The sequence below is a fragment of the Aethalodelphis obliquidens genome, unplaced genomic scaffold, assembly GCF_003676395.1.
Source record: "Aethalodelphis obliquidens isolate GAN/ISIS:26980383/991018 unplaced genomic scaffold, ASM367639v1 scaffold18, whole genome shotgun sequence".
Classification (NCBI taxonomy): Eukaryota; Metazoa; Chordata; class Mammalia; order Artiodactyla; family Delphinidae; genus Aethalodelphis; species Aethalodelphis obliquidens.
This window is the reverse complement of record NW_020837962.1, coordinates 14031559-14053024: the sequence shown is the minus strand read 5'-3', so window position 1 is coordinate 14053024 and position 21466 is coordinate 14031559. Positions and strand designations below refer to the sequence as shown.

Here is a 21466-nt window from a genome sequence, read left to right as displayed (position 1 = left end):
ATGGATGGATCACAAATGCATGAAAACAACCAGACTCAAAAGAATTTTACTTTTTTTGTTTTGTTTTGTTTTTTACTGTAGGATCTCCTGTATATGAGATTCTCTAGAGAAGGCAAAACTACAGGGACAGAAAACAGATCTGTGGTCGCCAGGGACTGAGGGTGGGGCTGCAGTGGGTTGACCACAAAGGGGCAGCCTACGGGGATTTTGCAGGGGTGGGGGTGATGGAGGCGTTCCGTCTATCAGTTGTGGTGGTGGTTACGTGATTTTATGCATTTGTCAAAACTCATAAAATGGTGCACCAAAAAGAATAAATTTTACTTTCTGTAAATAAAAAGTGAATTGAAAAAGTAGCAGTTGGCTCCCACACTAGAGTGATTTTAAGCGACATTAAGTGAAGTGCTCTTATCCCGGTGGAGTATGTAATATGATTTCTAGTTAGAGCTTGGGAATATACAGCCGTTTCTCTCAAATCTTTTTTTCCCCCATTCTAAAGAACTATTTCCAACACAATTGACTACTAGGTGGGTCATGAATTCTCTCTGACCTGGTGGGCAAGATGATGAAGCACTGCCTCTGGTTTTTTTTCCTGTTTGTGCATTTCATCTCAGGGACGGGCTCTGTTTCCTTCAGGGTCATATTCTTTCAGGTTCAGAAAGAGTTTAACTCCACTTAAGGAAGAAAAATACCTTGGGAATACAGCCAAGATGTGTTTGTTGGCAACTGTCCTATTTCCTGAAGGGCAAGCTGTATGAGGCAGGGTTTTTTGGGGGAAACCGAGGCAGGATGGAATTCTGTGTTTCTGAGAACCCAGCACACATTTTGGAAGATGAGAGCTGCATCCTTTTCTCAGTCTAGCCAGTTCTCGCCATCCCGTCCCCACCAGCAGCTCATTACTCAGCACTTAGGTTGAGACTTGGCTGGCAAAGAGGGTCCCTGTGATTCATCTTCATCTCTGGTTAATTACTGTAATTGATGTAACAGTGTTTCTGTAACTCTGTTAACCAGCAAATGTTCAAGTCATACCTCTCAACTCTCATTTATCTCATAGCCTGAGTTTTTTTTTTTAAATGATGTGTTTTATTTCCTCATTATGGAAATTTCAGATCAGCAGTGAAAATAGGGATGTGTTGGCCCCTGCATTACTTTTGTTTTTCAAGGGCGTTGGAGAGTGTTTCAACATTGCAGTATTCTCTTCACTTTATTGTCCCTCTCTTTGAGATCAAAACAAAAAGTGATACTCTTGGGAGGACTGTAAATTAATTCAAACTTTTCAGAGAATAATTTGATAAACTTTATCAAAATTAAAATTGCATATACTCCTTGACCCAGAAATATTACTTCTAGGAATTTATTCTACAAGGATATTCACACAAGAATTCAGAGATCTATGTTCAAGGCAATATAGTCATTCCATAGTTTATCATAGCAAAACATTGGGGGAGAATCAAAAAGACAATTTTTAGGGGTTCGATTGAACAAATTACGGTGTATCTATTCTATGGGAGAGAAGATGTTGGGACATAACAGCAGATTGCACAATATGATCTACTGTATGATTCCAGTTTTGGGGAAGAAAATCTGGAAGGATCCGCACAAAACAGCTACATCACGAAAACTGAGAAGTGAGCAGGTTTTGTAGAGGAGGAGTAGGAGAGGGGAGAGAAGAGAAATTGAGTTTTCATTTTATTTACACTGCTATACAGTCTGAATCTTTTTTTATGATGAGCAAGCCTCCTATATTAAAAATGAAAATATGGAAAAAAGGAAGAATAATGCAGTTCTTTTTAAAACTTTTTCAAAATTTTTATACAATTTTAAAAGCTACTTTTCATTTACAGTTACTACAAACTATTGGCTCTATTCCCTGTGTTGTACAATACATCCTTTAGCCTATCTTATACCCAGTAGTTTGTATCTCCCACTCCCGCACCCCTATATTACCCCTCCCTGTCTCCCACCGGTAATAACCGGTAGTTTGTTCTCTAGACCTGTGAGTCTGCTTCTTTTTTTATTCACTAGTTTGTTGCATTTTTTAGATTCCCCATAGAAATATCATATAGTATTTGTCTTTCTCTGTCTGACTTATTTCACTTAGCAACATGCCCTCCAAATCCATCCATGTTGCTGCAAATGGCAACATTTTGTTCTTTTTTACAGCTGAGTAGTATTCTATACAGAGTGATGCAGTTCTAAGACTTCAGAATCATTAAACCCCTTCCAGAGATTGGAGGGAGGAGGGCAGGCACCTGTCTTCTCCCAGGGCCAGTGAGAAAGCACCTCTCCCAGGAGATGGGCTACGTCCCCTCTGCTTCTTCCCACGTTCACAGGGCATTTTCAGTAGTAACTCATTTCTACATCAGCTCTTTTGCTAATAGGTAATTTTAAACATTGTATTTTTAAAAAATTGAAGTATATTTTACCTATAGCACAATATGTGATGTTAAATGTTCAGCTCTATGAGTTTTGGCAACATACACCCCCACGTAGCCATCACGGCAATCAAGATATAGACTCTAGGTCCATCCACCTCATTACAAATAGCTCAATTTCGTCTCTTTTTATGGCTGAGTAATATTCCATTGTATATATGTGCCACATCTTCTTTATCCATTCATCCGATGATGGACACTTAGGTTGTTTCCATCTCTGGGCTATTGTAAATAGAGCTGCAATGAACATTGTGGTACATGACTCTTTTTGAATTATGGTTTTCTCAGGGTATATGCCCAGTAGTGGGATTGCTGGGTCATATGGTAGTTCTATTTGTAGCTTTTTAAGGAACCTCCATACTGTTCTCCACAGTGGCTGTATCAATTTACATTCCCAAATGGTAACAAAGCGATAAAGAGGAATGGACATATATACACTACCAAACGTAAGGTAGATAGCTAGTGGGAAGCAGCCGCATAGCACAGGGAGATCAGCTCGGTGCTTTGTGACCGCCTGGAGGGGTGGGATAGGGAGGGTGGGAGGGAGGGAGACGCAAGCGGGAAGAGATATGGGAACATATGTATATATATAATTGATTCATTTTGTTGTGAAGCTGAAACTAACATACCATTGTAAAGCAATTATACTCCAATAAAGATGTTTATAAAAAAAAAACAAAAACAAACAAACAAAACAAAAAAAAAGATATAGAACATTTTCACCTCCTTGGAAAGATCTCTCACGCCCTCCATCCACCTTGGTCAACACCTCTTCTGATTTTTATCACTGTAAGTTAATTGTGCCTGTTTTAGAACTTGATGTAGATAGAACCAGAGAGTACCGTACTTTTTGTGTTTGCCTTTTTAACTAACAACATTTTTGAGATTTGCTTACTTTGTTGTTTGCATCGGTAGCTTTATTCCTTTGGTTGTGAAACAGTATCCATTATATGAAGATGTTACAATTTTATTTGTCCTTCCACATGTTAGTGGGCATTTGAATTATTTCCAGTTTTTACAAAGATGAATAAAGCTGCTCTGAACATTCTTGTATATGTCTTTTAATGAACATATGTTTTCATTTTCCCTTGGTAAGTACTCAGGGTAGGATTGCTGGTTGTACAGTAAGTGTGTGTTTAACTTTGTAAGACTGCCACGCCTTTTCCCAAAGGGATTGTTCCATTTGACATTCCCACTAGCAATGTATGAAGTTGAAAGTAGGTTTTGCCCCTGAAAACACCTACCTTTAGGTACATCTGTAAATATTGTTTAATAGAGTAAAGGCTAAAGGAATCTTTCAGCAGCTGTAAACACGGTACTGAGCTCACACCCACTTCAGTCCCTGCCCCTCCCCAGATAGCTGAGTCCTGGTCCCTGGCCCAGGAGGTGAGTCCAGAAGACTAGTCTTCCTCTGTCTCTTAGCTGGTGGTCCCTGTAGCTGCAGCAGATGTTCACTGTTGTTCACCTGAGAAACCATCCTCTTTTCCTTCTCCATCCTTTCCCTGCACCACCGGCTGTGCGTTGCATACTCACACAGCTGTGGGAACCCATGACCCTGGCTACGCATTCTGAGATCTTTGCTACAAGCACATCCCAGCCCAGCATTTCTTGGGGCGCGCACAGGGGATTTGGGGTGGACTGTATCTATTTTTAAAGATTGTCCTATTTGCATAGAAAGTGAGGTTTTCCACTACTGTGGTAAACATATCATTACCCTTAAAAGCAATGTGATAAATGAGTGAGTCAATTAAGTAAAGATGGTTAAATAAATAATAGTATAGTGGATCATATTTAGAAAACCCCAGCTCTGGTCCAGTTCCTCACTAGCTGTTAAAGACACTGAGCAATGTGGTTCATCATCATAATCAAAAGAGATTTGCTAAGAACCCATTGTCACTCAGGATATAATGAGCCCCAAAGTGGATATAGGTCTCTGCTTGTGACGGAACATCAGTGACGCTGCTACTAAATATATTCCTGCCAAAATCTTCATAATAGCTAACTGTCCACGGTGTGTGAAAAACCTGAGCGTCCAATTAATTTCCAGATCAACGCTGCGTGCTTGCTGATTAAGGACCATAAATGCTATTCAGAGCTCTCTGTGGGCTGGTCCGGGTTCCTGCTGACAGTGGAGCAAAGCGTTAAGATTGCTACTGAATCCTCTTCCGTGTTTCCAGGACGAGGCTCCTTCTGGACACTGAGCTTACACGATACCTAGTGAGGCCTGCATTATTTAACAATATTTTTGCCTACTATTTAGAAATATTTAGTTTGCAGATTCCACCTTATTTTAAATGTTCCTGAGCTGTTTGTTTTTTGAGAGGAAGAGGGAAGTAATATTTAGTTAGCATCTCCTAAATTCAGTGTTACATTTTCTTTTGCTTTCTCTTAAAAAAAAAAAAAAAGACAGCTCTTTTAAAAATAATTTCTCCTAGAAAAGTCCCCCTATGAGGTCTCCCTGCTTCCATTCTTGCCCACCCCCGATCCATCTCCAAAGCAGACAGATCTTTGAAAAATACCAAACCCAGGCATATCATTTCATGTCACAGCCCCGCTCCACATCGTCACCCAAAAGAAAAATTTTCCCTTTGCTTCTAGGATGAAGTAGAAAATCTTTATGGCCCACAAAGTCCACATAATCAGGTCTCTTTCTGCATCTCCAGTGTCGCTCAGGCTGTTTTCTCCCTGGATTGATATTGATATGCTCCTGCATCCACCCCGTCCCGCCCCGACACACACAGCAGCTCTCTTCAGATGCTTGAAAGGGCTGAGCATATTTCTGCCTCAAGGCCTTTGCACAGCTGTTCCCTCTGCTGCCAGATACCTGGCTAACTCTTCCTCATACTTAAGGCGTCAGCATAAGTGTCTCTTCTCCAGGGAAATCTTCCCTCACCCAGCAAACGAGATCAAGTACTTCACATAAAACACATTTACAGGAACCAGTACTCTTGCATCACAGCAAAGCCCCACAGCTGTAAATAAGCAATTGTTTCTGTAATTATTTATTTGGAGTCTATCTGGAGACACTTCTAGGCAAAAAGTTTTTTGAGGGTAGGGACCACATCCACTCTGTTCATCAATGCATGCAGCCCGGCCCCCAGTGAGTCTGGCCTCCCGGCGTTCATGGCCTTGCACGGAGGCTCCCACAGTGAGCAAGGCTGACACATGCAACCAAAAGGATGCTGCACGACAGCTAAATGGTGAGAGACAGACCTCTCAGATCACGGCTGTCCAGTCATGAGGATTCTCAAGCAGTTGACAAAGACCCACACAGTGGGCAGGGGGGAGCTGAGGCCTCCTGCCAACAGCCACCCCCACGTGATCCGTCTCGGAAGCAGAAGGTCCAGCCTCAGTCAGGCCTTCAGATGATGCAGCCCTGGTGACACCTCGAGAGACCCTGAACCAGAACCATCCAGCCAAGTTGTTCCAGAATCCCTGACCCACAGATACTGTATGTCCAAGTTTTGGGAGTAATTTTTCTGCAGCAAATATAATATAGGTAACTAACATACCAAATAGTATATACCAAATATTACATTAGGTAACTAATATACCATAGATCTTGTTATAAAGTATAGCACTCAATAAATAGTTGTTGAATGACTAAATGAAAAGATATTACTATCTTTCTTTTACATTTGAGGAATGTACAACCCAGAGACGTTGGTTAACTTGGCTTAAGTCTCAGGAACTAAGTCAGTAGAGCGGGGTTGGACCCAGAGCCACCTGTTTGCATGGACCTTCTCAGTGCCATTTCTGTTGTACTGTTTTATCTCCCTTGAAGAGAGAAATCATCACATCTAGCTAGCCAAAAGAGTTTCTATTCGGAACCTCTTACTGATCACACTGGACAGGGTTACACACTGGCTAGTGAGTGCAAAGGTCTTCAAAATGGGCATGCCCACCCCAGGGGATGTGTAAGATGATCCACTGGGGTGTGGGGAGAAAATATTACAACTTCTTTGTTTTAGCTTGATTTTTTAAATTATGTATTTATTTTCAGTTGTGGTAAAAAAGGCATAGCATAAAATTAATCATCTTAACCCTTATAAAATGTGCAGTTCCGCAGTGTTAAGTATATTTACATTGCTGGGCAACTAGTCTCAGAACTTTTCATCTTCCAAAACTGAAATGCTCTACCTATTAAACAATAATTCCTCATTCCCCAGTTCCCTCAGCTGCTGGCAACCACCATTCTCCTTTCCATCTTTATGAACTTGACTATTCTAGGTACCTCAAGCAAGGGAAATCATACAGTATTTGTCTTTTTCGTGACTACCTTATTTCACTTAGCATAATGTCCTCAAGTTTCATCCACAGTGTTGCATACAATAGGCTGAATGATATTCTATTGTATGCATGGGCCACATCTTGTCTATTCATTCTTTTCTTGATGGACACTTGTGTTGCTTCTACCTTTTGGCTCTTGTGACTAATGCTGCCGTGAACATGAGAGTGTATTATAACTTTTAAAATATTTATTTTTATTTTATCTTTAAAATTGTCTCTCTCAAGTATGTTTTATAATGTACACAGTCCATTATTACAGTGGTACATACACTGTGTGAATAAATAACTATGAATATACTTGGTGAGCCTGCTCAAACATTTTTATGGATGGGGATGTGTGATTAGAAAGTTTGGAGACTTGTAATTAGCAGATGTTGTTGGGTATCCTATTCATGACCCCTTGCTTTTAGCCTTTTGATTCTGACTCAACTTTCCTCTGCCAGATTTCCATCTCTATCTCAGGAGCCCCATCTGCCCATGACCGTGGCAGCCCAGAAGAAGAGGAAATTGCTCTCCCCTCATCCTGATAGCAGCCCTCGATCAACTACTGATGGGAGTTGGTGTATTAGTACCCCAACTCTTTCCCCCTCATGGTCTAACCCACAGCCCAGGGTTTCCCAGCAGACCTGAGCTCCACGGCACTAACTTACTTAAAACATGCCCTGCCTGGACTTCTTCCCTTGCCCTTGCTTCCTGGGACCACCTCTCAAATAAACTATCCAAGCCTCAGGGTTGGTTTCTAGAGGAATACATACTAAGACAGTAAACAAATACAAAACTCTCTGAAATCACTCAGCCACAGTGGTTAATGCAGAGAGCGTTATGCGTGGAAAAGTAGCATAACTTTGACTTTATGTCTGTCATTCTCAAAAGCAAGTTAAGTAAATTCAAACTACTTGACAATTTCATTTCCTTAGAAAACTATTTCAGCTTTTGTTTCTTAATCAGTGATATTACTGGAAGGGAGGAGAGTTTCTCATAAGATTTTAGAGTTCCAGCAGACAAGAGTCCAACTTTCTTAGCCTACAAATGAGGACACTCTGCCCCCAACATGTGGAGCATCTTGTCAGATGCCCCACAGCTAGAAAGTGGTACAGCTCTGATCGGACCCGCATTGCAACTCTCTGGACGCGTGTTTCTAAGATAAGCCATTTTCCTACGTCTTGATGCACAGCAGATTACATCAGGGGATTTCAGCAGACTTTTCCTTAAAGAGTCAAATAGTGAAAATTTCAGGCTTTGCAGGTCTGATGGTCTCTGTTACAACGACCCCACTTGGCCATTGTACTGTGAAAGCAGCCCTAGACAATTAGTCAACAAATGGACATGGCTGGGTTCCGATAAAAGTTTATTTACACAAAGAGGTGGCCGGCTTATGGATCATAATTTGCCAACTCCTAGATTAGATGGTAGAGGAGACACAGGTCCTTTTTGTTTTGATATTTAAGGGAAAGATTTTAATTCTTCAAGCTCTCCTTTAATTCTTCAGCTCTTTAGTGTGCGTGGTATAATTTATTCTTAAATATCATGAAAGTGTGTTTCCTTAGACCCAAAGAATAGCTAAGATGTATCGTTGCCATGCGTCTCCCTCCCCTTATTCCTGCTGTGTTAATCCTGCAAATTAGCCCTGCCACGCACTACTTACAGCACACACAGCACACGCACAGACAAGTCTGCCCCTCCCCAGAATTTCGAAGTAAAAGTGCATTTTTTCACAGTGTCAACATTAATTACTCATAATTTAGTGTTCAAAATTATTTTCTATATTAATTTCAACACAATGGAATGGGCCTAATTTAGAATGATAAGATTCATTTGCATTTAAATTGATATTTTAAGCATTCCCTGTGAGGAACAAAGAGCATCTGTGATTATAATTATAAGCTTTGTTTCCAGGGCAGGTTTGTTTTCCTTTGGAAGGATTTGTATATATGGTGCATTGAGTTTAATATTAATCATGAGAACACATGACACCACATGTTTCTTAGGAGAGTCCTGTGAGTAGAGGTCCTATATGTCGGGAATTCCCTTCTCCTTGTGGAATAGTGTATAAGCAAAGCTTACCGGCTAAGAACATGTCCATGTACAGCTTTTTTATTTTTCAATTTTCTAAATCTTTTAGATACTTAACAGAGTATAAAAAACCTAGGTTAATTTTTTTAGCTTGAAAACACATGCTTGGAGAAGTTGAATGGCTATTGTCAATTGCCTAAAACGAATGAGTTAAACATCAAGACAACCGTGGCTGTTGCTTTTTCTAGTTCCTCTCTTGAGGAACACAAGTCAGCCTGGGTAGCGGGGGGGGGGGGGGGGTTCCTGTTCCTTGGGTTGTGGCTATGAAGAAATATAGCAGTTCTCCCCAGAAGCCGGCAAGTACTAACAAGTGCTCATTTCCTGTGCAGACCATACTCCTGGTGCACTGACCAGAAGCTTCTTTTCATAGTGTTTATGGAGGTGCACATAAATAATTTCTTCTATGAGCAGAACAAAAAGAGCATAGCAAAGCCAGGGAGAGGGGTTTTGTGAGGACTAAGCATGACCAGAAGAAATTAGGGGGTGCAGGCTAAAGAAAGGGAAACGGAAAGCATTTCTTCATCAGCCTGTCGTCCAATGCATATTGGTCAAGGCCATTGTGCTTTGTTGAGGGTGAAGAGGTGAATGAGGTAGAGAAGACCCCTGTCAGCTCCTGGAGCTGATATTCCAATGGGAGGCACAAAACCCAAAACCAAATACTTAACTACAAACTGTTTTAAGAGCTAGGAAGGGACTAAACCACAGGTTGAAACAGACTCAGCATATGAGCCTTCTAAGTCTTGAATTAGGACAAATCCTGCAATCGTAGAGCTTGATAAATACTGAGGGAGCAGGAGGTGGGTTGAAAGGGTGGCCGGAGCCAGGACCCGTGGACCTTCGCAGGGAGGGAGGGGTATGGCTCTGGGTGCAGAAGGAGCCCCTGGATGGGTTTAATTGGGGGTGTGACCTCTTGTCCTTTTCTCCCTCTGTAATAACCCTCTGGTTATTTTTTATTTTTTGGCTGCTATGTGGGATCATAGTTCCCTGACCAGGGATCGAACCCACGCCCCCTGCATTGGAAGCACAGCGTCTTAACCACTGGACCACCAGGGAAGTCCCCCTCTCTGGTTATTCTGGGGAGATGGCATTGCAGAGGGCAAAAGTGGCAGCAGGAAGCTGGGTCTTTCATGGGGTCCAGGGGGGAGGAGATGACAGCTTGGTCCTGGATACCAGTGGCAGAAACAGAGAAGCAGATTTGTTGCAGAGAGGGGCTAGGACTAGCAGATCTGGTGGCTGAGAGGAGAGATGTAAAGAGAGGAGTCCAGGACCACTCTTGTGTTCCAGACTTTGTCACTGGGTCCACGGCGGTGCCATTGGCTGAGCTGTGGGAGCCTGGAGGGGGACTAAGTTGAACAAAGTTGCTTGACAGATGGTGAACTTCACATTTCACCCCTCGCTGGCTGTGTGAGCTAGGGCAGATCACTAACCTCTCTGATCTTCAGTTTCCTCTCTGTGGGAGGTGGATGAGAAAGCGCCTACTTCGCTGGTTTAACATGCAGATTAAATGCAATAATACATGCAAAACACAAAACCAGGCGCATAGCACCTTCTAAAAAATTGCCAGGTAGAGAACCTCCACGTTTCCAAAGAAGCCGCTCAAGACCAAAGGGATCAAAGTATCAGGACCAAGGCAGGGAGAAAACAGTCAACAGTCATTACAAACAGTCAACCCTACATGTGGGGGTGGGGGGGGGGATGGATTTGTGAGCTAAGACCAAACAAGAAACAGTGAAAACTCCCAAACCAAACCATCATGTAGGATAGAATAATTGCAATTGCTAACAAGTGACTAGTTTTTGAAGAGTTGATGAGCTTAGGCTATGGTCTTATTCACAGAGGACATATTTCTTGTTTGTAAGGTGCCTGGTAAGAATCCCAGCAAGGTACTGACTGTATCAGATGACTCAGTGCCTGCCTGGTCACCACACTGGCACCCACACAGGGACTGGCTCCTTCCTGCCGAGGCTTCTGGAACATTCTCTACAAGTCTAAGAGAGGACATGTGTGTGCGCCTTTGTGGGGGATGGTGGAGAAGAGGCCCAGGACCAGTACCAGATGGGCATCCATGCCTTTAGCATGCTGAGGAGTTCCATGTATATTTTTTGATAGATCAACGAAGACCCACTGTTCATATCAGTGATATGGCCAGTCATCATATTCCTTTGATTCTGAAGTAGGAAGATCATCCCTGTTTTACAGATGGGGAAACTGAGGACCATGAAGATCAAACACGGCGTTTTCGCTCACAGTGACTCAATGGGACTCCTCAGCTGCTGCTCCCTGAATAGCTGAGATTTACACTAAACCTCTTATTTAAAAAATTGGCAACGTTTGAGCTATAAAACATAAGCCTCCTATTTCCATAGCTTAATGAAAACATCTCCCACACACTGTAATACATCTTATTCTTCTGCATAGCAGAGCACTCAGTGTGGAGGGGCTGTGTGTGCCTGACATTCAAAGTACAGGCCTCCCCACCCTCCTGGAGACAACGGTGAGCAACGTTGCTCAGACCCGAGCCCCTGTTTCCTGCACTTGGCTTCAGGTTTTAATTATCGGCTGGTAATTAAGGGTTCTTTCTTTGTGAAAAATAATTTCCCGTAGGTTGGGAGCCAGCAGGGTTACCGTGGTTGAGAAGCTAATCTTATTTCTACGTCAGAGATTCTCTCTGCCTTGGCCACGCAGGATGGAAAATTCTGTTTTGCCCGAAGCTCCAGACTGCTCAGATGTAAGGAGGTCAGGATTCCCAGTGCAGACTCTGAGATGAAGACTTGTGGGCAAGTGATTTATTAAAGATGTGCTCCCAGGGGAAATCAGTGAAGGAGCCAGGGAGGCTGCCCGGAACAGGGAGGAAGCCAAGCCAGGGTGTGATTTCGGGTGAGTCCGGCAGGGGGCCCTGGAGGGCTGGTTACAGCCCAGAGGTTTCCCAGCCTGAGACAAGGCTTTCATGCTCCCACAGCCGCCAGCCAAGGGTTAACGGGTGCCAAGACAGGGTGGACATTCCCAGTCTCATCAGGTCTCCACGCGTGTGGGGCAGAGCAGTTTCCAGGAGCCCTAGGGCAACCCTCCAAAAGAGCAACAGGTGCTGGGAGCTGGAGGCAAAACCAGACCAATGCCAGGGTGGGCACGGAAATCAGGTTCAAGGGGTTGGAGAGGCAGACGTTGCTCCCAAGGGCTCGCTTTGGTGGCTGAATGATGGGTAGTAGTGGCAGAGGGTGGGTTGAGAGGACTTGGCAGGGGAAGGTTGTGCTGAGAGGGGCCGAGGGGCTTGAAGCTCCTGCAGAGGGACCCACAGGTGCTTCCCCGCCAGGGCCAGGTTTGGCCTGATGTGTGCCTTCGCCCTGTGGTGTGAACTGTGAGTGGGTGCAGCCATGCTTCAGGATCAGGAGATGCTGGAGACCCAAGTCCAGGACAAGCTCTGCTCTAACCTGCTGTGTGGTGTCCGGCCATTCACAATTGTCCTGGGCCTCAGTTTCCACCTGTGTATTGAGTGAGGGACTGGGCACAAGCACCTCTCAAATCCTAATAGTTTCATTAGCATCTATCCCCCCATCTATCCATCCACTGTCCATCCATCCATCAATCTATCCTCCATCCATCCATCCCCGCTTCTATCCATCCATTTATCCCCCATCCATCCATCCATCCCTCCATCCATCCATCCCCCCTTCCATCCATCCATCTATCCATCCATCCCCCTTCCATCCATCCATCCCCTCATCCATCCATTCATGCATGCATGCATCCATCCATCCATCCACAATTCAGTCATTCATTTATAGAAGAATTTCTATTAATGATCTTCTTGGGGAATGAAGCCTTTGGTTGAGTTTCTCATGAACAAAAGCATTGGAAAATATTATCTTAGTCTTTAAGACACTCACATTTAGTTGAAGAGACTCTGTCACTGACCTTTAGGGAATTTGGGGATAAGAAAATGATTTTAATGGGTTACTTTTAGTCTAGGCTTCTCGGTAGAAACAACGCTCCAGATGAAAACCCAATTATAATCCAATGACCCTTTGCTCAGTATCATATAGATCAAGCTTCTAGATGAGTTCCTATGCTGTATCGACCCAAGAAAACATTCTTTAAATGCATTTAAGTATCTTCCCACCTCTAAAATTTAGGGCCAACTTGCTTGTTCTTGTTGCTGTTTTCCCATAGTGGGCGGTGTTTTTCCTTCCAGGACAGGACTGGGCATGTCATGATGTAATGATATCACGTCATACTTACTTTGTGCCTCCCCCACTGAGCTCTGAGCTTCCCAAGGGCAGGGACCAGATTTTTCACACTTTATAGTCCAGGGCCCTAGCACAATATCTTGAACACAGTAGAAACTCAATACATTTCTCTTAACTTTTGACTAGGTTCAATGGAAGAAAACTAGTCAACTGAGCGATGTGGAAAAATCTATTAACAAGATTTTTTTCCCCTTTGCTTTCGTCTGCAGTTGTAAGTCTAGGTCCAAATAAGTAGCTTCTTTTCAGTTAATCAAGATTCTATTTTCTCCTGTTTCTATGTCAAAGTACGTTCCTGTAAAAATAGACAGATTCCTCTAGTACATGGGTTGAGTCAGATCACAGTCATTTGACTGATGGTCTGTCCAAATGATTGAAAAAAATTTCTTACCCCCAATATTCAGTCTAGCCTCCTGGCGATCAAGTGCTCACTGTGATCTGACCAGCATTAATGAGTACATCAAAAAATGCCGGCTCCTTTCAACAAGACACAAAGGTTGTTTAAACCTCGGTTTCATATGCAATATTAATGTACTTATTTAAATATTAATCAGCCTAAAAGCCTGAAGTGATGCATGCAATCAATACTTCATAGCATCTGAGTCACTCAGGGCTGAGGCCTGGCCCATGCCCAGCAGCCACCCTTTCATCATGGCGGCCGTCTGCCACGTGGAGCTCAAAGGCCCCTCTTCAAAGCCAGTCACCAGCCAGGAACCCATCAAAAGAATGGAAAAGTGTGGGTCCTTGTGGGCTTTTTTCTTTTCCAAGAACTTCTGTTGGTGAAATAACAGCCCTGGAGCATAAATGATGTTCCAAATTTTGAACTGAACCAAAGAGCATAATTCATCTTTTCCCATCTGGGAACTTAATTGTATTTCCCCCAAACTGAGGAGTTCTAGACATTACAGAAAAGAAAGAGCTCTTGGTTATCTGTAGGTGGTTTTATCCACAATGAGAATCACATTCTCTTCAGGCCTTCAGCCATGGGGGCCTCAGTTATTTCCGGGGTCTTCTATCCCCTCACTGGCAACACGCATTATGGGGAATGGGGTGGTGGCATCTACCTGGAGACGGTTGACAGCTGGGAGCCAGAGGAAGCTCTGTATGCCAGCATTTCCCATCACCACTGATAGAGGCCCATCATGTGATTTAGCCCCTGATTTCATTTGCAAAGTATGAATGATTAATTAATATGCAATGCAATTTAACAAATATTTATTAAATGCCTGCTCGGCACTGTGCTAAACGTTAAGAAGGACACAAAATTTAAAAGTTACTCACTGTTGAAGATGGGCGAGTGCAGCACACAGGAACTGATGGAAGAGCAGCTTTCTAAGTCTTGGCAAAAAACAAGCTGACAATAGATATCTATCTTTACATTTTTAAGAAAGGGGCAGAGGGGGTGTCAGCGGAGGTCCATCACTTTTTTTGCCCCCCTTCACCCTGATAGATTTTCTGCTGTAAGTGGAACTCTTAGTGAAAAAGAGGGGAGCCCTGCACTAGGAGTCCCCATAAACATGTACCGTAATTCTTTGTATATAGAAAAAAATTACCGTAAATTTTAACTTTACTCTTAAAAAAAAAAAAGTTACCCACTTCCCTACACAGAGCTTGTGATCTAGTTGTGATAGAGTCACACATTTTAGGGGAATAGCTTTGTGGAATGAATGAATGAATGACTGAATGAACGAGTGAGGTAAGTGCCGAAATGAATGATGAAGTTAATCATCAGAATCTGGGAATGTTGTCAAAGAAATACCTGTGATGACCTCTATTCCTAGAGGTTTTGTTTCAGTAGGTCTGGGGTGCGGCCAGAGAAATCTATATTCTCCTTAGGCTGGGATGGACCTCAATTACCATGAGAGGACCCGGAAGAGGGTCCAATGTGGGTGACTGTAACAGTTGCCGCCTCAAAACCATCACGATGTGTCGGCGCCATGTAACAGCAAGCATGTGTATCACTCATGAGTCTGCAGTTCGGCCGGGAGCGAGGTGACCTAGGCTAGGCGCAGGTGGGCAGCTCTGCGGAGCTGGGCGGTGCCTGCTTGCTGCCGGGGGTTGCCTGGGGTTCAGCTGATTTTGGGGGGGCTCGGCTAGGCTGCTCAGCTTCTTCCTGCCATTCTGTAGGTGGATGCGGGGGGCAGCGCTCTAGGCTTTGGTAGCTGGGGGAGCACTTCCCCACAAGCCTGTCATCGCCCCCCTGGGTCCCTGCAGGCCAGCCCAGGCTTGCTCTTCTAATGGTGATGGCAGAAGCCTAGGAAGGCACGCAGGACCCCACAAGGCCGCTTACGGCCTCTGACCTGGCCCACTGACACTTCTGTATTATTCTATTGTTTTAGAAAAGTCACAAGGCCCAGCCCAAAGTCAAGGGCTGGGAAATACACTTCACCCTTTAGAGGGAGGTTCTGTGGAGCCCCATAGCAGAAGCTGAGAGAAGGTTGGGGAGTGGAGTCCAGGCAATCTTCCACATTTGCTGCGTCCAAGAATTTGTGGAAAAACTTCAGGAAGAGCACGTGAACCCGCACAGATTCTCAGCACAGGATCTTGGAGCTGCTCAGAGGGTGACCCACAGTTTCCAAGCTAAAAGGTGGAAGCCCGAGTGTGAGAAGGGCCAGGACTCTCTGCGTCAGGGCAGGAGCCTGGGCTCCGCCCTGTGACCACTTAGGCATCAGGAGAGGTCATTTCTCTGGCCTGGAGGAAACCTCATTTGGAAAAATTACTGTTGTACAATTCCTCACCCACCTAGGGGATGAATATCCGTGAATATCCTTTTAGTTCAAAGGTCTGTGACAGAGAAAAACAGATCAGAAATTCTCTCTCTGGGCCTCCTCCTTCCTTCTATCCTGGCTGCAAGCAATTGCTTCTCTCTCCCTGTTCCTTCTGTTTGCTTCGCTGCTCTTTTTCAGATCAATCTTTTATTTTTCAAATAGATCTTTGAGATTGACTTTGGTAACCTCCACCTTCACCCTCTGCTTTTCCTAGTCTCACAATCTTATGCTTAGTCTGGGGGTGCCCTTTATTCTCTTTTGATAACGCTGAGCTCGCTGGGCGTGCCCCGAGCAATTGCACCGCTTTCTGGAGGCGTGTCCCTGCTTCTCCATCGGGACAGGCTGGCTTCGTGTCATCTCAACTCTTTTGAGAAGGAAATGGATTTTTATTGAGCATCTATTATCTGCCAGGTGCTGTACACAGGGTATCTCAGCGATACCCCACAACACACCTGATACTCTTTTGGCCCACTTCACAAACGAGGAGATTAAAGTTCAGAGAGGTTTAACAGGTGAGTCTGAGGTTGCACATCTTAGACTCAGGCAGCCGGGAGTCACACTCAGGTTTCACTGAGTTTCAGGTTTCACCACTTTCCAAGGGTCAGCACGGCCACCCTGCCTGACCCCACTCTGCGTGTACGGCGGGCAGGCCAGGAGAGCCGGCTCGTGCTTGCTGGGGTCTCCTCCTAAGTAAGCTACTTGCCTCTGAGAAAACCCTCACCCCAGTGGGAAGGCTCTCTCTGGATTTTACAGAACCACTAGCCGTCTCTTCACCTCCTTAGCTCCAGCAGCAAAGCATCTCAAAGGATCCTGCTTTTGGAGCAGAGCAGGAGATACTCAGCTTCAGCCGCCCCCATGCTCTGAAAGCGGCCGCCTCACCCACACTTGCATGTTCTTGAATAGAAGTCTCCCTCTATTCTGCAGGCCTGAAAGGACCCCAGGCTTGGACCTGTACCGTGAACATGGGCCCGTGATCGTTGCTGCACGGGGGCCACACAGCACAAAGACAGCCACCTCCCGGCCTGCCCACCCCTCACCTGCAAGCCACGCCCCACACTTGTGTCCTGACTGACCTCAGGCTCCTCTGGAGAACACCTGTGTCTGGTTTCTCTTCCTCTGGGGCTCGGCCACGGCAGGCCCAATGCACAGCCATCTGACTGAGCTGGAGCAAATATCCAGAGAGGACGGGGTAAAGGAATCCCAGTTTCAAGTTGGTCTAAAATAGGGTCTTGGCTAAGACTCATTTCATGTTATTACTATTGAGATGAAGAGAGGTGAATGTATTTATTTGGAATAGTGAATATTTACCAGTGAGACTGGGTTCCTCAGATTAAATTCAATCATAGAACAATAGAGTAACAATAAAAGTGGCCATTATTATCCTTTGCTCCTAACTCAACAGATATAGGCTAGATTTGTTGAATTAAATGAACACTAATGACTTACATTTATACATTGATTTACAGTTTTCAGAGGATTAAAATTCTCAGTTTAAATAGAAAGAACACTGGACGACCAGCCTACCTTGAGTCTTTTCTTTTAATATACAGAATAAACAAGCTTTGAAAATAATTCTGTTTTGGGAAACATTTCACCTGGTTTGATTATGAAGAAGTTTTTGTCATATTTGTCTAAGAACCTCTGATACGGTTTTTACTTCTCACTGAGCACATTTCTGTTTATTTTAATCTTTAATATATTTCCAAGGCATCCTCCCTCTGGCCCACGTTGCCTGGACCCAGTCTTATGCCTCTTTCTGTCATCTCTGCGTCCTTGGTGGGCTCCAGCTGCCTGTACCTACTTCTGTTTGCCGAGGGCGTTTCCCAAGACAGTGGGAAAGTAGGAGCAGCTGGGATGTTAACATCCCCTGTGACCAGCCCTCAGCCAATGACTGATAGGAGTTGCTGTATAAATACCCCAGCTTCCCGGGTATCCCATCCAGTGGGATAACTCTGGTGCACATCTTCTGCGTCATCTCACAGATGCCCCAGTGGGATTCCAGCCACTCACCATAGTGACTTGTTTGAAATGCACCCCTTACTGGCTGCCTTCCCTTCCCCATCTCGCTCTCCCTTCAGCTGACCTTCCTTCCATATAAACTAGTTGCCCTGAAACCCTTGTCTTGGGTCTGCTTCTGCAGGAACCCAAACACAGACCTCCCCAAAGTGCATTCCACTGGAAGGGCACGGGGCTAGCTCTCACATCCAAGCCAGTAAGTCACCTAACAAGGTGTGAAGCTGCCTGTTAATCCTTTGCTCAAACAATTTTCGAGTTTATCACCATCCACTGATTTCATTGCCCTCCTGGGCAGGTCTACTCCACTTGCCATGCTCATTCTGTTAATTATAGTGTAAAAATTTTAATTAAAAATAAAGAAGATAAATCTGGTTAGTAGCTTCAAAGCTGTCATTCTCAGCTGTCATTCTCAGAATGAGGGAGAGCTGTGACTAGCGAAAACTAGCTGGTTCAGGTTCTCTGCTGAGGAATTAGGGATGAGCTATTTCAGTGTTCAGTTTTCTCACCTATACCAAAGACATAGGACATTTTCAAAGTCATGTGTAATTAGATACAATTGGTTTGTAAAGTTCCAAGGGTTTTGATAATTGCTGAAGACTCAGACCTTCCTTTGGATGGAAGTTGTCAAACTGTGCAGTTTTGTCCAGAGCTCATATTTTCTGGTCAATTCTTAGATGTCATCTAGTTTAAGTCATCTCCTCAACATCCCCACCAAAAGGCCATCAACTCTCCTCGTAAACATTTTCCGATAAGGAGAACCCATTACTTCCTGGGAGAGCTAATTCTTTTAATTTATTCCTTAATCGTTAGATAGTTCTTCCTTTAACTGAACTAAAATCTTCCTCCCGCAATGGTCACCCGTTGGTGGGAATTTTCATGGGAGAAATTACTGAACAAGTTGAATGTCTCATCTATCATGGAGAACTGGAAATATTTGAAAACATATTTAATGTGCTCCTTAAGTTGTGTTTTTTCCAGTTCTTTCCACTCTCCTAAGCATGTTGTGGTTTGGAGACCTCTACCACCCTTGTCACTGTCTGTCACACTCCCTCTAAGAGTGAGACTCCCATTAGAAGCGACCTAGTTGTCCAAGAATTGGAGATTGGAAAGTTTAAGTAAATTACCACATGAGGCAATACTATATAGCCCTTATAATCATGTTTTGAAGATTATTTAATAATATAAAAATGTTCATGACATATCACATGGAAGGGGGTACTATATATGCAACAAGAGCCCAATTTTATTAAAAATATATGCATAGAAATGAAGTTGAAACTATGTTAAAGTATTAAGAATGGTGATATAGCTAGTTTTGAATCTGTTTTATGTTTTTCTACATTTTCTATAGAGCACATTTATTTTTTTACTTTGGTCAGCAGTGACTTATTTTATTTTGTTTTTATTGGAGTATAGTTGCTTTACAATGTTGTGTTAGTTTCTGCCGTACAGCAAAGTGAATCAGCCACACGTATACACATATCCCCTCCCTCTTGGGTATTTTTTAATTAGAAAAGAAGTTTTTTGGAAAGAAACAAAGGGGAAAAAAAGGAAAGCAGAAAACCACACTCAAAGAACCCATAGGGTTTTCGGGTATGTTCTGCTGTGGCAGAATTGGGTGGAGCTGGCACGTCTCAATGGGTATCTTTCCCTTTCCAATTTCAGATTAGAGTTTCTGGCAGATGAATCCCACTGTCGACTGACGTCGTACCTGCAGTTCATCAGAGCCCCAGAGGATTTTTCTCCCACTGGAATTACTATCTCTTTTTAATCCGGTGACTGGTGTCAGGGGCAGCTGTCACGGAAACCCCTGGGCTGGCCAGGGATGCCCAGGTCAGTGTCCATGTAAGTGGCCTTCGAAGGAGGGAGGCCGTGCGCTGCCCACCTTCCAGCCTGACTGGCAGCCACCCCACCTTGAAGTCTTAGAAGCTGTAAGAGGAGCAACGCTGGTTTGCAAAAGTGAGCAGACCCTTATTTGGCTTCCCCAAGAGGCACTGGTCTGGGGGATGGTGGGAACCCTGTGCAGTCGCAGCTCAGCTGGGAAGGGGACTGGAAATGCCTCGCGTGCAGGGCAGCCCTGAGGTCGAACCTGCCCCCTCCAGGCTGTTGCTCCTGCCATTTCTCCATGAGCAAGGGCCCCTGGGTATCAGAACCTTGGAGAAAATGAGGCACGTGCATCTCTCAGCCTCCCCATTGGAGAACTCTCCAAGGTCCTGCAGTTACTGGGGAGGCTGGGAAAGGCAGGGCTTTGGAGGGGACAGACAAGGCCCTGTGTGGGGCAGTGCCTCTAAGGAAGCAAAGGAACCTCCAGGCAGGCAGCCCCGTGTGCCAGCAGTGGGGCAGGGGGTCAGAGAGGAAGAGAGGATGCTGTCCCTAGACTCTGCAGATGGTCGTCACGGCAGAATCTGCAACTCCTAGGTGGTTCTTCCCTGCCTTATCTACCAGAGTGGATTGTCATCTCGGGGAGCCGAGCTTTGGATTGTCTTCTGTCATTTCTCTCTGGAGGCACATTGGTCGCACTAGGCCCAGTGTATACTCTCCCAGGTTTGTAAGACCCATGCAGGAAATAGAAACCCAGCACCTTGGTGCTTTGCTTCCCAATTCCCAGTCCACTACACACATGGAAAATCTCCCTTCTCTTTTTGCAATGTGGACACTCACACCTTCCAGGAAGAATGACCCGGAATTTTGATCCCCAAACACTTCTGCTTGTTAACCATCTTTCCTCTATTTAAATTCATGTTCTCCTAAATATGAGTCTTTTCAGCAAATAAATAACATTTTATAAAATACTTAGCCCTGGAAGTTACAGGAGAAATATAACTTAATAATAGTTTGGGTAATTTTAAGTGACTACCCCAATGCTTGAATAGTATACTCCCTGGGGTTAAAATAAAGCCATCGCTTATGTTTAAAAGGTTTGGAGATTTTATCGGGAAATCAGCAGGTGACTTGCTGGGTCAAAAGTCAGAGCATGGGGTACCAGCCCAATAGCATTTACTGTGATTCCCTGTTAATGTTTGTTATGTGTCAAGGGATACTAAATGCTCTACTCAGAGTCGTGGGGAAAGTCAGTGTGGAGTGCGCATCAGCACCGAAATAAGAAGAAGGTGGCATGCTTGACTTCACACAGCTACGGGTGCAACGTGAGTTCCTGCTCTTTTTGGCTTTTGCCATCGGTTTTGTCCAGCAAGAACCCAAAGGGCTCATTCCCACCCACCATTCAACCTCCTCAGCTGGAGCTGATTTTAAACCTTGCCAAGGCTCTCTCTTCCCTCTCCCTGTACCTTTGTTCTCAGCACTTTGTTCTTTCAGATCTCAAGTTTCCTTCTTTTCTTCTGGTGAAGTCACTCACCCCTGCCTGCCGCCAGGCCCCATGCCTCGTCTGTCTTTGGCCTGAGCTGTGGCTTTTATAAGACGGGCAGTCTGGGGTGCATGCACGTGCAGGCGTGCCCGTGTGCCAGCGTGCACAGCCTATGTGCGTGCAGGCATGTGTGTGCGTCTGTGCGAGTTCCCACTATGAGGGTCACCAGAACACTTAGGACACACGCATTTCCCCACACAGGGCAGCTTGCACTTACATAGTTTGAGGCCAGGTCCGGGTGGAGATAGTCGATCCCTGCGAAAAGACAAGAGCACAGGAACA

General features: G+C 44.5%; 1 protein-coding gene across 2 annotated transcripts in view; it reads right to left on the bottom strand.

The window, feature by feature from the left end:
* The window catches only part of PCSK2 (proprotein convertase subtilisin/kexin type 2), a 214647-nt gene that overhangs the window by 68662 nt on the left and 124519 nt on the right, over nt 1-21466 (bottom strand). For both annotated transcript variants that reach the window (XM_027118318.1, XM_027118319.1), the window contains one exon: nt 21402-21439. In XM_027118318.1, coding sequence (XP_026974119.1) covers nt 21402-21439 — 38 coding nt within the window. The remainder of the gene's footprint in view (nt 1-21401; nt 21440-21466) is intronic.